The sequence below is a fragment of the Triturus cristatus genome, chromosome 4_1, assembly GCF_964204655.1.
Source record: "Triturus cristatus chromosome 4_1, aTriCri1.1, whole genome shotgun sequence".
Taxonomy (NCBI): Eukaryota; Metazoa; Chordata; class Amphibia; order Caudata; family Salamandridae; genus Triturus; species Triturus cristatus.
The window spans coordinates 1142619375-1142636031 of NC_140585.1; the positions used below are offsets into that span (position 1 = coordinate 1142619375).

Consider the following 16657-nt stretch of genomic DNA (forward strand, 5'->3'; position numbering starts at 1 on the left):
TAGAAAACAATTCTTATTATTAAAGAGAACCCCTAACAATGGTGTTACGTTTTAAATTCTGAATTTATGCTTTAAAGAATAAGGAGTCTTAAACTATATTGCCTACCAGTATCGATGACATGTCACTCCTACATTACACCTTGTCTGATGTAACATTTCCTATACACTGATTTACACGTGTATGATTGTCTCTGTGCAATGTGTGTGTGTGATGTAAAGTGCTCTGACACCTTACACTGGTATGAGTGGTGCTATAAACCTAAATGAATCTGAGACTTTAGGGGCACTGTTAAAAGGTGCTAGTGAGGGAATCCGTGGTCATTGGGGGCACCAACAAACATTGTCGTACAGGGCGCCACCAGTGTTAAAGCCGGCCCTGCATTTCATCCAATGTTGTAAGCACATTAAAGCTGATTTGTGACATTCAAGAAACACGAATTCAATGGTAGAAAATAAAGTCAATTGGGATGTCCTGATGCTTAACAAAGCAGGTAAAATATAAAATGTCTGCACTAACAGTCCTGGACATGGAATTCAGTGAAAGTGTATCCCAACACAGACTTGTGTTTTCTACTCATGGGCAGTTGATTCACTATCACCTACTAAATGCCAATTGGTTAGTCTTTGTATTTGAGTTGATGGCCACTTGTAGTCCAATATCCTTCCCCAGGGATACAGCTGATAATAGTTACACATTATTTTTCTTAATGCAGTCCCAGAAGGCTTCAAAATTTCTTTTGAATGGCCAACAAGCACTAACTCGATGACACGAAACACTTTGGTGTCAAACAGGATGCAAATAGATGGTGGTTCATGGGTGATCATGAGGGACACAATGTGCAAAAACTAGCCCAGGTGTTCTGCATGGCTTTCTTGCAAGGAAAGTTGAAGCCTTCTTTCCCAATACACTGTGTTTATCTGTAGCATCCTAGCCACTCGAGCTAGGAAAAAAGCTCTTCTAGAACTGGGGTCTAAACTTGAGACGATAGCTTTGATTTTAATATGTGAAGTCTTTGAGTGGTACCACATAATTTGTAAATCTCGAAGTCCACCTCACAGGTGATCAACAGGGAGGAAAGGATGATATAGCATCATGCTCAATAAAGCTTGAAGTAGGGAACATAGTCCAAATAGGTTATTTGTCAATGAAAAATGGTAGAAATGTACAGATTCTCTTGCTCACCCTCTACTTTTTCTTGGATATGTCAATTCAAAACAATTTGATAGATTCCGCCGGTGGATAACTGGATGAGAGTTAAACTGAGAGACATTAATTCTAATTTCAATCTCAGCTTCCCTACTTTATATATTGTGATAATGGGCACATCACCATGTTAATTGCAATATTTTATCTCACAATATGAGAAGTCTGCTCATATTTAGTCAACTCATGGGGAAGAGTCAGATTCAATATTTGACAATTCTAATCAAGTCATTCATCAAGTTGCATATCATTGCTGTCATACTGCTCCTTGATAATGATAATGGTAACATAATGATAATGATAAAAGAAACTACTTTTATACAGAGCTTCATAAGATGTGCTAAAAATTACATATATCGCTATTCTTCTAGTTCATGATTATGTACCCATTCCAGAAAATACTGCAGTTTGCTAAACTTTTCCACAGTCTCTTTCGAGCCAATATATACTGTCTATCATAATATGCACGCCACCCCTTTGCATCGCCTTTAGTGACTTTTTCACATCCGATCCAAGGCAAATCCAGCACCATTAGGTGGTATGCAAATTGTGACTATTTCATATATATTTTGTTAAATACATAGAAATACATAACATATATTTGTAATTTACATTTTATTGAAATCAGAAATCGTAAATTATATAATTAAAAATATTAATCACTACGGTGCAATCCACACTGCAAACAAAGTAAATTAGAAAGAGCAAAACACATACAGAGTTAGCAGAACTTCCCACTAATTTTGCTGAGCTTATAAGACAAGAAAGAAACAAAAAACATTTATCTGTGTTTCTATTTTGAAATTTTGAATTAAATTTAGGGAACAAACAATTTGTTGAAATTCAGTCAAATCAAGATTTATACAGCATACGTTATTCATAGAATGGTTTGATTACACATGTAAAATACATTTTAAGCAATAGATGAGTTTGTCATTTTGCCAATAGTTGCACCATTTGAGTCCTTGTTTTGTGCCCTGATAAAAACAAAAATCTTTATGCACCTTAGACGAAATGAAATCTGCTTGCTCCAGTCCCTGGTATGCAAGAATCAACAACGGTGTAAAATAGTGCAGTTTTGTTTTGGTTTTTGTCCAAAGTTTACAAAGTATGGCCATATCCTATGTCGATAAAACAGGGAAGAGGTGATACTCACTTTTGTTTTGCAGGGCAGTCATCTGGTCTCCTAGGGTTCTCTGGGCATCAGCTGATGTTTGAACTGTCACACAAGGGGAAAATTAGTTAATTAGGGTAGGTTTTATATACTTTAGTTTTAAAGTTCACAAGTATCTCTCCAAAAAGTGTTACTGATGTGTCATCGGCCGTATTTCATCGATCACTATCAGTGCTCATAAAGTCCTTATTTTATTAAGTGTTTTGTTAAAACGAGATGCCATCATACTTCACAACATTTAAAACTATCCTTTTCATCCAGTGCTCATTAGTAGAAGGGGTGGATCCTCCGCTAAGGCGGGGGAGCATCGCCCTACTGCTTTAATGCAGTGCAAAGGAAGAATAAAATGATAATAATGGAACGTTATCATTTTATTTTGCGTGTTTCAGTTGCACTGCAGCCAGGTTGTGAGGGCGGGGTGGGCTCCCTTGATGTCGAGGGAAGAGGAATGGTGGTTGCATCTTAAGTGCCCATTGCCTCAGGACGGCCAAACCGTCATGCGCACTTTGCATGTTCTCCGCAGGCTGTATTGTACAGCCTGGGTGGAGAACATGCACAGCCTCCTAGTCCCTCTCTGAGCGCCGAACCCCGGCGCTCAGACCAATCACAGTGCTGCTGTAGGGCAGCATTGTGATTGGTCAGGGGATTCTGGGAGGCTGTTTACTTCCTGGCTCCTGCTGGAGAAGCGACGGCTGATGATGGCAACTACCAGGTACTTTTTCTTTTCTTTTTTTTCCCTACCCCTCACCTTACCCCATCCCCCTGCCACTGTTGCCTACCAGCCGCCACTGACTAGAAGGTAAATCTTCTTTTGGTACTTAGATAACAGTGGACTAAAAGTGGCAGCTGTGGGGGTGAACACTGAAGTTATGCATGGATCTGTCCATGCGCCTGAAGCTTCTAAGACTGCTTGACTATGTGTGCCAATTTCCTTATACTGCATGTTCAAGTGTTTTAGGCTCCTTTCACTGTTCAAGGGTCCCAAGATCCTCGTATTTCATGTTCTGTGCCCCTCATACTATCTATGTGTCCCATGATCCTCATACTGTCCATGTTTCTTGAGGTCCACAAAATACCTGGTCATGTTGCTGAAGCTGTACACACTCCTTGTCCATGTGTCTCAGGCAGGGCTGGCTTTAGCGCTAGTGGCACCCTGTGCGACAACCATTTTTAGCGCCTCCATGACCTCCTCCTTGGATTCTCACACTTCTACCAGGCAAAAGTGCCCCTCATTTCTCAAATCAAGTTATTGCTACACACAGTACAGCCCCTGAGGTCAGCGCCCCCTCTACAGGTCAGTGCCCTGGTCTGATGTGCTTCCAAACTCTAATTCTGGCCATGCACACCGGTTCCTCACAGGTATGTCTATGAGCCTTAGGCTGCTCATTCTGTCTGTTCTTAAGCCGAAGCCTCTCACAGTGTCTGTTGATGCGCCCTCACTTACCAACGCTGTCTAGAAACCTCACCCCTCTCACCATGTCTCTTGATTTGCACAAAGCTTCTAACACCGTCAGTATCCAGAGCTCCTGACACCATCTGTTCAGGTACCTTAAGCCCCTAACACTCTCATCATTTGGGTGAATGAAGGCTGTTCTAGAGCTGTTGTAAGGCAGAAGCATTGACGGACACCTTCCCATATCCAATAGAGTGCAGTGCTCCCCCCTTACAGACAGAAGAGAGTGAAAGAAGCCAACCTACTCTCATACTCTGAAAGGACTTAACACTATCAAGAAAACCAGAAGGGTATTTAACATACTGCAAGTAAGAAAATGGTACTGTACATCTGTACAGGCTTCTCCATCACTATTTCCCATAGGACGCTTGAAGGCAAAATCAAAAGTAGTGGGTGGGATACACACATTTTTTATGTTCCCAATTTCTCTAATGGATACATCAAGGTACATATTGTAAAAAACGAAATTAAATTTAATTGAAATTCAAAATCTAAAATTATATATGTAGAAAATGCATTGCTATGACATAATCAACATCTCGAAGTTTGCGTGTTAGATGAAAGAAACTGGTGAGGCAGCCACAGTGCGATAGGCATTGTGTCTTTGAATAAGAAATAATGGTCTTATGTAGAGTCTGGCAAACAGGATACTTCATCACAAAAGTGGTAGATGTCTCATTCACCATATTACAAGTTCATTTTAGTCTATAGCACTTGTACTATGGCGGAAAGAATATCACCTCCTCCAAAAATAGAGTCACCCCAATTGAGCCAAGAAGGGACTGGGTAGTTAGACAAACTAAAAAACAAAGCATCTCTTATGTGCTATTTATCGCTAGTTCACCTATGATCAAACAGAGTGCACTGAACCAAAATTGTATCAAAGAATGTATAAATCTAAATCTAACAAACAGATTTAGATTCATACATTCTTTGATACAATTTTGTTTCAGTGCACTCTGTTTGATCAATGGTAAACTAGCGATAAATAGCACATAAGGGACCCTTTGTTTTGGAGAAAGAATATCACCCACATTTTTTACAGAGTGTTTTGTCCGTCAAACTCCAAATAAGGTTATAAGTTCTTTCCTTGGTAGTTGGCCATTGCAGTATGTCAGTCTTGTCTGGTACCTGGTGCTGACCTCAGCAGATGGCTATGAAGACCATGTGCTGTTTGATGGGCATCCATTAAAAGACCATTCGGGTTGGTGTAACAAAGGTATGAGCAAGGGGAAGGGTGCTTTCTCAATACTGTGGTAGGAGCTGTATTTGGAAGTGGGGCGATTTCAGGCGGGATCAGATAATGCATTACGACACTAATGCAAACATTTACACTTTTTATGCTAAGATTGTCCCTTTTATTTTAACTAGTATTATGTTACATTGAGTTATATGCTTTAGGTCATGGTGCATTTCTTATATGTTTTATGTTAGACATTGTGTTTTATAGGGTGTTATATTAAGGTTGGTTATTATGTTATGTTTTGGTGAGGTATACAATTCATGTTACATTGATGGAACAAGATTGTCCCATTCATAGTATGCATATGTTTTTCCCTGCCCTGAGTGCCCCAAACACAAGTGAAACTGGTATCCTGACTTTTATTTTGGTACCGCCATCACATTTATCTAGCATGAGAGCAGAGGCCTAGGCCCTGCCTTGATTTATGAAGTCCATGACCTGTTCGGTGCCCAGTAGGGCCACACCAAGCCTGCAAACAAAGCAGACAGTGGACTACTGCCCCTGTCCTGGGTGGACCACCTCAGGCGGCGGTGGCAGTGATTTTGTGATTTGTAGTGTGACCGGACATTTTTCTCTGTGTCAGTGAGCCCAAGGTTTACTGACCTCCTCATGTAAAGTCCTGAACATAGTACTGGCATCCTATTTGCATCTTGAGTATGTGTGAATTTACAGTCAGCGCATGACATTCATATGGTAGTGGGCTTCTGTGTGTGTGAATGTAAGTACTGAGGCCAGCAGCACCAATTTTTGATGCCCCTGTTTGTAGCCTGGTACCAGATGGAGGGTAAGGATAGTTTCTGCAGACAGTGGAAGTGTATTAACTGCAATACTTTAGATGGGGGGTGGAGACCCAGACACTGGACCGGGGAGGATAGACACAGCGTTGCCTTTTGAAATTCCCTGAAGACTTTATTAACAAGTGATTGCTGATTATTTCTGTTACAAAATTGTAGGGATGAGGGGTGACTGAAGTTTCTGTTCTTTAAGGTGAGGATTTTCTTGGTGTGGCCTGACCTTTTGTCTGTCTCTGATTACTACTTCAGGAAGGCTTATGAAAATCATGTGCTGAGATTTCAGACTTCCTTGTTGCCTTGTTTGGGTACTCCAGATTGGCACCTGCCCCATTGCTACCTGTTGTCAGAACCACCACCGCATTCAAAGACTGTGTCTGGAGAGAAGCCTGAGAAAGACATTTGAAAGGGGTCCATTCCAAATCAGTCTTGAAGCCTCAGACAGTGAATACACCTCCCCTGTCTGGAAAATGTGTATAAAAGTGTGATCCAAACCAATCACTTATATCCAGTCCTGCGTTCTTCTTGAGCAAGGAAGGGAGTGTTCTGAAAAGTACTGAAAGAGCGGGTGTGTAGTCAGGGCTAGTGACTGTCTGACAGCCAGTGTCCGTGAGGGGAGAGGAGATCACCTGAAGTCAGCACTTTCAGATGAAAGCAATCAGGATCTGCCTGAACAGCTTATAAGCCTGTCTGCCTGCCTTGCTGAGAGAGGGAAGAGGTGTACTGTGACCTGCAGGAGGAGAGACTGGCCAGGAATAGAAGCCTAGGATGTTCCTGGCATGAGGATCACCCAGAGGAAGTTATCCAAAGAGAGCCATCCGAGAGTGACCGAAGGTGTGAAGAGTTCTCCCCAGTCTCTCCGCACAGTTCTTGAGGAGCTTCCAATAGGATTGTATCAGAGCCTGTCATTAGGTGCTACCTGGCAGCCTGCAACAGGACAAGTGGTAGATACTGCCACCAACAGCGAGAAGGAGTAGACTGAACCACCATCAAATCAGAAAGCCCAAAACCAACTCAGAGGCTGCAATTGTCCCCAGTCATGATGAAGAAGACTTGGCCTAGTGGCCACAACTTTCACAAGCTGAAGTGACACTCCATAGCCGACCTTGAAGAGTCGCTGCTACCGAAGACTGGTGGTGCCACGTGTGCCTGCACACAGACCCAGTACTGTACAAATAGTCATGCTCACAGCAGCCGCTGCAGTGATTTTCAAAGGATGAATACACATAAGGGCAGGAATGCCACCTGTGCCTGCTGCCCACCCCGGGCGGCTGCCTCTTACCTCATGGTAAAGCATAACTTATGACCCTGTTTGATGTATAATTTGAATTATGTCGCATTTTGTTCCGTTGTGAAATTAAAAGTACTTTCTTTTCAACATTATGTTTTTTTGGATCTGATGTTTTTGTGTATGTTATTTGGCCGTCAATGTGTGAACTGCCTACCACACAATCGTTCAGAGAAGGCTTTGACCACTTGCCTTTGCTACACTGAGAGTCAAATGAAGAAAGGGCTATACATGGCCCAATTTGTAGAGTGATAGTAGAATGAAAACTGGGACACCAGTGACAAATTAACTCAACCACGACGGTTTGAGCCCAGTAGCACCCAGTCTGCCTTGTGCCCCTCTAAATGGGGTCTGACACATGTTTTATGTTAGAGATGCTATTGTCACTTTTTTTCACTTGCTACTTGTGTTATGCTATGCTGTAAAGCTATTTAGAGCACCAACTTGATGGTATGCCGGCTAGTGTGCCAGCACCTCTAGACATCCTGAATCATGGACAATATTAACAAATATCAAGATATTTAGGGCCTCATTTATGAGACCCCGTGCAGCACTTTTTTGACATTATGGTGCCACGGCATAGTTACAAGGCCACGTTTCATAGCCTAGTAAATATGTGCCCCTTTCATGCAGAACACTCTGTGAAAGGGGCGTTCCATGGGTGTTGCTGCTGGTGTTCCCACGCAACACCCGTGGAATCTGAAGCATTCCCAGATTTACAAGAAATCAGAAACCTGGGAATGAGTCAGAACCTAATGCCACCCCAGGGGTTGTGTTAGGGAGGCACAACGAGGATCCTTGGGTCTTCCTTTTTCGTTGTGTACTGCATTCTACAGCACACACAGAAAGAGGAAATTGCCTGCATTTATTGATTTTGTGCAGGCAGGTGTCCCTTCGTGCACAAAATCAATTAGCCCCGCAGTACAGGCACCCTTGCACCATGGCACAAGGGTGCCTGCGTTGGCGCATGGCAGCCCATTGTGCGCCACCACAGGGGAGAAGGACAGGAATGAACCATATCTCATAAATACGGCACATTCCTGACCTTTTGTTTCGAAATAGGATTCCTTGCGGCGCTATCCTGCCCAAAAACCATATAATGAGGCCCTTATATCTAATTAGTAAGCTGCATGTAGCCTCCATGCCACAGGAAGGAATGCGCACCTGGCGGGTTGACTCATACTTTCATAAATCTAAGTTCCATGAAACATGTACTACTGAGTAGTTATGGTGCAAGGTAATTTAGTGCTCCACCAATTTATCATCAATTTATCTCCAATTTATCCATAACTTGTGTTAAAATGTATTCATTTCATCCGCATCTTATTAATTCAATAACACTAGGTGACCGCATATCTACGTAGTGAAAGTCACACATATATACCCGACATATAATCAATGTATTTCTGCATACTATCTGTGTTTGCTTAGAAGCCATTTTGATTTAGGTTAGCCTAACCTGTAACCAGGCCCAATTTACTTGTATTCTACATTCATAAATTCTTTGAAGGTTTGATGTTTTGTCTCCTCTGCAGGTGCAGACGTGTAGAATTTGGTGGTGGGAGAGATCATCCTGAACCAGGCAGATCAGACCAATGATACATTCAAGACTGTGCAGCTGTACTCTTCTTTGTTCGACTATGAGAACCTGTGAAGTCTACCTGCTACCAGAGAACAACGCTTGCTGGTTGGTCCATTTGGTGGGAATCAATAGGAAGAGTCTTTCAGAACTTTCTTTCACGTAATAATTATGTGTTTCTTAGAATAGTTTAGCAGATCCTGTCTTAATTTCGTGGAGAGAATACCTTTTCTCAACTCTACTAATTTTCCCTTCCCCGGGTGTTGAGCTTTATGCTTGAGCACTCATACTCTTTCCCCAAAGCTTAAATAGTTCAACAGATGCTGATACCTTCCTTTTAGAAATCTCCTCGATACTTCCAATGCTTAATTTAGAATAGGGGTGGTCTTTTATGGAACTAATTTCTTTTATACTTGACCTTCTATATGTTGTTGTATTTTGCATCTTTTTCCCCGATATATGCAAATTCCAATTGCATGACCATTAACATATGTATGCTCTTACAAAATGTTTACTAAACTCAGCTAATTTAATGAATTGTAACTCTGGCTAAATTGCTAATAACCCCTTAAGGTTTAGACACCATCCTATCTGTCGCCCTCGTGGAGTCACATTGGTTTCACTGTGACTGAAATGCATGGCTGATGCTAGCTCCTTTATTTCTCTTCAAGTCCACAATCAATGGTCTATACGACCAGTGGGGGAATTCTCTTTGATGATTATACTAAGAGATTGAGATTTCTGAATCCCTGCTCTATCAGTTAATAACAGGCCTCCTTTATTGAAAATCCTAGAGATAACTTAGTTTGTGTTGGGCACTGCATTATTGGCTTCAGAACAAAAATCTGCTACCCTCCTATTTAAATCTATGTTCTTCATCCCACTTACAAGCACATGGTTATCCTGAAAATCTGGCCTGGGTCCTGTCTTCCTGGACTTTGTCCGACTACTTTGAGTCAGAGGATCACCATGGGACTCAGTAAAATGTGGTTGTTGTCAAAACTTACCATTGCCTTGCATTGCAGCGATGACCATAGAAGTGTCATTGCTTTTCTCCTGCTGAGGCTGTTTCCTGGCTGCATTGAGCAAGAAAAAAACAGTACAGTCATGTTACTCTTTTCGGCCTGCAACAAAAGTGAAAATAATCAAAAATATTTAACACACTGCACAACACCTGCCTACAATTATGGAGGAATTATATGTTAATTTATTTGTCATCTTTTTTTCCCAAAAGCATCGAACATGCGAAGTGTGTATTAGTGTAGTACAACCGCATATATAATAATCATCACTCAGTTTCACACACAAAACATAAAAAAAAGACAGGCAATAAAAATAACAAATGTGGAGATAATGGCCCAAACCAGCAAATAAATGAACGTGTTGCCCACAAATTGGATTTTTGGATTCAGTGACCACTAAAATGACAAAAATTCAGGTAGATAGCAATGGCTCAGCAAGCACAATCTAGGTGAGGACAGCATTTATATTTAAGAACTTAACCACAGGATTACTATGCAGATAGAAGCCGCTGATGGAAATCCTAATGCTCTCTATGACTCCTGGCGTGCCCTTTAGTACGCCTGGCACTGACCCCTGCTAAGCCAACTGTACTCTCAGACCATGTTTACTTCTTTGGTTTACACTACTTTTTCTTCTCCTAGGCGTACTAGATAAGTAGGAGTGTGTTAAGTGGTGAAGCGCAGACCAAGTAGTCAACCCTGTGTCATCTTCAGGGGCCAAAGGGCACACAATGACAAGTACACAATGACACTTCCACTACCTTGGTATTTTGTTGAATCACTGTCTATGAGGCAGCCAGTGTGCACAAGTTTACAAAGAGGACGGCTGAACTAACCAAGTCATTTCTGTTTATTAATGAGGATATACACTTTGTTATATAGTAAAATATTCCTCGTAGCCCATTGGTTTTAACCTTTGTATCTTGCTTTATTAAGCCTAAGAAACCTGCCACCCTAAAAGCTCTGGAAGACAAATAGGCTCGACAAACCCTCCTATCACTCTCAGAGGAATGTATGACGTTACAACGCATACATTTACAACGCATGCCTTTACAATGCAGTTTTTAGATCGCAACATCCTTTACAACGCATACTTTTACATCGCATGCCATTACAACAAATTTTTTTAAACTACATTTACAACACATTCCATTACATCGCATTATACCTTTACAACGCATACCATTACAATGCATACCATTACATTGCATTTAAGGTAAATGTTTGATAGTGTAGGGGTAAAAATCACTATTCTAACTCAAGTGGGTGCAACAGTAGGGTAAGTGTTGGATAGTGTAGGGGTAAAAATTACTTTTCTAACTCCAGGGGGTGCAACAGTAGGGTAAGTGTTGGATAGTGTAAGGGTACTATGCGTTGTAATGGTATGCCTTGTAATGACATGCGATGTAATGCCTGCGTTGTAGTGACATGCGTTGTAGTGTCATGCGTTGCAGTGACATGCAATGTAATGGCTGCGTTGTAGTGACATGCGTTGTAAAGGATGTTGCAATGTAATGACTGCGTTGTAAATGTAGTGCGATGTAATGACTGCATTGTAAAGGTTATTTCCCCTCTCAGAGATCAACGTCTTCAATATCACATGCATCCCCCTTTAATATTGGGGCAGTAACCAGTCTTCTCAGACCATTTTTTCCCTTGCTCACTAACCTGACTCTCTTAATCTCATATCAGCAGCTACAGGCTCCCTGAAAACACTTCCAATAAAAAAAGATATCTACCAAGTTTCCTGCAGCAGTAACCTGGGGAGACTTTGTCCATCAGATCCGCAAAATACCTAACCAGACCCCCTCTCTTCTGTTAAAAAAACACACACACAAACACCTGCAACCGTCTTTTCACCCACCGATTAAATATGCCAGCAGCTCGGCTGCAAGGTTATGTGTGGTGGAAGCTGCCAGTACTCCTATTGTCATGGCCTTTGTCTCCCGTCATTCTCTGCTCCAGAGGCACTCTCTGTCTGCATTTGGTGTGGACCCACAAATCCACTGACAGTCACAAAGGGGCAACACAATTTCCATGTTATTGTCCACTGCAGGCACATGTCTCTCCCAGAATATAACATTATGGGCCGAGCACCCCAAACATACATATCATCAAAAGCTTCAAAACAGTGTGATCTTGCGCTATTAGGCGTGCACACGCTCGACCCGCTACCTTCATTCAACATACCTGAAAAGACTATAGGGCCATATTATCAAGAAAGGCGCAAACATTATCGCCGCTTTAGTGGCAGCAAACTCCAGGTAAAGCAGCGATAAGAGGCTTGATAATATGCAGCAGAAAATTCCAATAGAAGCCCAGTGTTGTATTGAAAAGCAGACTCTCACAAGGATAAGTTGAAGAACATGAATTTATTCCATATAGAAAAATCCTGTCCACCAGTAAACCAGATCAGCTCCATCCGCTCTCAACCAGAACCTTCTAATGCCCCAACCTTCTCATGTCCCAACCTTCCAACTACACATAGATTCTACAGAACTCCAGTATGTCATACATGGCAACAACTCAAGTATGTAAAAGACAAGTAAAACATCATTGTCAATTTAACCCAACAGGGAATAAAGTACAACATATAAACATCTATGAGTTATCCGAAAATCAAACGAGTGAATCTTCTTTTATTCTTGTAGCAGTGTTGATTTATTCACACTTCTATCAAAATCAAAGCGCAATTAAAGATGCATATATACAACGTAATGTATTACAAATGGTATAGCTCAAATTTCATATTTTCCCAATGCATTTCGGGCGTGATGTTCGCCCTTCTTCAGGGGCATCTGAAAGTAAAACATCAATCAATCATGTGTGTGATAACTGATCAAGAGCAAAAGTATGACAATTTGAAGGAAGGCGGTTTTGACGTCACGTGGGTCTTACGACAAAAGTAAAGCAGTGGAGAATTTATAGTTATCATAAAAGACCAAGAGGGGGTGTAGTCCCAGCAAGAGAGCAGCGTGATTGTAAACAGGAAAGTGAAAGGCACCGTGTCTAGCTGAAAGTCGAACGTGCACAGAAACAAACGCGAAGCACCACCAAAGCTGAACGGCGGAGTAAATACCTTAAAGAGCTAGAGTCTCTAGAGTTAATCGAGAAGTGCGGGCAAGAGAAATCACAATCTACAAAATGAAAAACGTAATATTAAAAAATACACCAACAAAGCACTGATACGATAGTACCTTGAGCAAAGAGAACGCTTACCAAAGATAATGCTGGCCCTGAACGGACAATCAACAACAGTCGAAAACTGTATTGACAATGGCGCGGCAACAGCGCGGTAATGAGAAATGTGGCAGCCTGCAAAGTAACAGGTTGGAAAAATAAGACTCAGCGGATAGTAAACCGCGAGAACTCGGAACTAAAAAAAGCCAAGTCAATAATAATACCTGGAAGTGACTGCAGATATCTATCAAATTCGTCCGTATGTTCAAGGTGCAAGGAGTTAATCCACACGTGGATACCAGTAGGGTGCGGGATCACGGTTGAAACGAAAGTGGGGGCGGGTTTATAAACACGGAAGACAATGGCGGCCATGTTAAATCGGGAAATGGGAAACAAGTGCAACGAAAGAGGGACTAATCAACACAAAAGACAGTGGCGGCCATATTAGATTTTCGGTAATAGAGGAACAGAGAAAACATAGAAAGCAAGAAAAGTGGAGAAATATGCAACAATGTAATATAACGTGCGCGTTTCAAGAAATATCATAAATCCTGCCTATTTACAGTCTAGTAGATTGATCATGAAAATACATAAAACAAACATGCTATCTTATTGTGGGTGAAGTCCCAAATTAATGACGATAGTGCTGAAACATGAAAACTAATATTCAAGGCGACCTGCCTATTTACAATCTACAAAATGTATAAAAAGTCAATTAACACGGCATTATATTTAACAATTGACGATGCCCAATTGAAATGTGAATACGTACTAGTGTGTGTATCGACAATTTAAGAAATACGAATGATAAATCTCCCATGATCATACAAAAAATACTAGCTTTATAAACATTAGAATGGGCACCATTAAAAACCAGAATCTTATGTGGTTAAAGACCCATGTGTGTACGTGAAAAATAAATTAAGGGCAAATGTGATCTATAGGTGCTCAAATGCAAAATGGGGACTACTATAACTACCCTCCTATGACTGAATGTGAAATTTACAGAAAACAGGCAAATTCAATTTTGTCATTGAGACCTTTGGGACTCAAGGTATTAAGATATCGAATCCAAAAGGACTCCCTTTGTACGATGAATTTACTCATGTCGCGGTCATTGCGATGTTGAACAACCTCAATGACACTGAATTTGAGCTGAGGAATCGTGTGATGTGAATCACTCCAGTGACTAGCCAGTGGTGACGATGTGGATCTGGTTCGAATACGGCTTTTGTGCTCCGTGATGCGAATGCGTACAGATCTCTCAGTTTTGCCTACATAATATAGGCCACAAGGGCATCGAATAATGTATATAACATTTGCCGTGTTACAATTGGCAGTGAAGTTGAACTGAATAGGCTTGCCTGACCAGGGGTGAGCCAGAGACACACCTGTAATGACATTATTACAGTGTGAGCAATTGTAACATCTAGTCATTCCTTTGAATGTCACATCAGTATCCAATACTCGCTTTTTGAGAAGCTCCTTGAGATTATTGGAGCGTTTGTATGCGAAAAGTGGTGGATGAGTGAACAAGTTCCCAAAATCTGGTTCACTCTGAAGAATATCCCATCTGTTAAGGATGGTTTTTTTGATGGCAGGAGAGAGGGTCGAGAATTTAGACACATAGACTTCCCTGGATTGAGAGGGTTTAGTACGTTTCTCCAAAAGTGTTGAACGGGACACCTGATTAAGACGTTGGACTGAAGCTTCAATGAGTTGATTAGGATAACCACGTGTCAGGAAACGAGTTTTTGTCTCTTCAAGGGTGGTATGCAGTTGAGAGTCATCAGAAATAATGCGTTTAATTCTCAAAAATTGAGAATAGGGGAGATGACGTTTCAATGAATGAGGATGAAAACTATCGTAGAGAAGCGTGTTGTTACAATCTGTGGGTTTAGTGAACAAAGAAGTTGTCAAATAATTAGATGAAAGGTCGATATGTACATCAAGATATGAAATTGAATGTTTATCCAGTGTGTGTGTAAACTGAATTCGTGGATTGATATTATTTAGGGCTGACAGTTTTGATTCCAGTGTCTGTCTGTTACCTTTCCACATGATGAAAATATCGTCGATATATCGGCGATATATGACAAGATGATCTGTCCATTCACTGTCATTAAGAATGTTCTCCTGTTCGAATTTCATCATATAGATATTTGCGTAGCTGGGAGCTCCCGCAAAACCCATAGATGTTCCGTGAGTTTGGAGAAAAAATTGATTATTCCACGTGAAGTAACTGTGAAATAAACAAAAGTGCAAAAGTTCCAAAAGAAAGATTTTGTTTGCAGGGATAGTATCCATTTGGAGCAATGCCCATTCAATCGCTTCAATACCCTCAGAATGTGGAATTGACGTGTATAAAGATACCACGTCAATTGTGAGTAGCCAAATGTCATCAAAACTCTGGAGATTGAGATTACTGAGTATCTGCAAAAAGTGTGTGGTGTCTTGTACATATGTACTACCAGTCTGAACAAACGGTTGCAAAAAGTAATCCAAATACCGGCCAATGGGATCATGGATAGAATCACACCCTGATACTATCGGTCGCATTGGTGGATTGTTTAGGCGTTTGTGTATCTTCGGAAGGGCGTAGATAACTGGTCTACGAGGGAATTTGTTGTACAAAAAGTCATGTGTCTTGGTGTTAATCCAATTCATGTCTTTGGCATGTTTAAGAATGGTCAGCAGTGTTGCTTGGAATTCAACAGTGGGGTCCGACTGTAGTGGAACATAAGTGGACTCATCAGACAGCATTTCGCTGATTGCTGATTCATAAAAACAAGTGTCCATTATCACCAATGCACCACCTTTATCGGCCGCTTGAAAAGTTAAAGAGGGGTTATTCCTCAAACTCTTCAATGCGACTTTATCCTGTGGTGTGAGATTCTGATGTTTTTTCGATGGTGCTTCCAGATGCAATAGATCGTGTTTGACCAATGATTCAAAAGTGTCTAGCACTTTATGCGAAACTGGGGATACAAAGGTACTCTTAGGTTTAAACTCTTTGAATTCCGACTCACTGGTTGTAGGAGCAGAAACAATTTGCGTTGAAAAAAAGTATCGCAATCTTAATTTCCTCATGAATTTATATAGTTCAACCTCTGATTGAAATGAGGTGGTATGGTAAGTGGGGACAAAAGATGTGCCCTTATTGAGGAAAGTTATCTGTGAATCTGTCAAATTGGAAGAAGAAATGTTCACAACTAGTGTTATTTCTGTCTCCTGCCTGTGCTTTGCGATTTTGAGCTTTCCACTACCTCGACGGGTTTTGATGGAATTGGATCGAGGAGAGATTGGCTCGTGGGTGGATTGTTTGCCGATGGGCTTATTTCTAAAAAAGAAGCCTTAGAGCTAGAAGTAGATGGGGCTGATGTGCTCCCTGACTCATTCACGGTTGGTACTGGAGGTCTATTTAAACGGGTATCACTTAGCGAAGCTACACTTTCCTCAGATGAAGCATCACCTGATTTAGTAAATGTTCGTTTCTGAGCGTACACTTCAGCCCACGAGTAAACTTCGTCTAATTTATAATCAATAGTGTCCCGCCTAAACTTGCGGACTTTACGTTCGTGAATTTCCTTAGCGTAACCATCCAACTTGTTGTTAATAGCTTCTAGGGAGTTTGACAAAGCTTCACTAGTCATATGTTTTTTTAACGAATCTTGTAGTTCAGAAATTTCCGTTTCAAGGTCAGCTATTACCTTAGAAAGTTCT

At 41.2% G+C, this 16657-nt stretch overlaps 1 protein-coding gene across 1 annotated transcript in view; it reads right to left on the reverse strand.

Moving 5' to 3' along the window:
* Positions 1-16657, reverse strand: part of LOC146856204 (hepatic lectin-like) — a 109583-nt gene that overhangs the window by 13358 nt on the left and 79568 nt on the right. The window contains exons 3-4 of the mRNA XM_085654250.1: positions 9740-9808; positions 2361-2423 (exon numbers count right to left, since the gene is read on the reverse strand). Of these exons, the coding sequence (XP_085510376.1) occupies positions 2361-2423; positions 9740-9808 (132 nt within the window). The remainder of the gene's footprint in view (positions 1-2360; positions 2424-9739; positions 9809-16657) is intronic.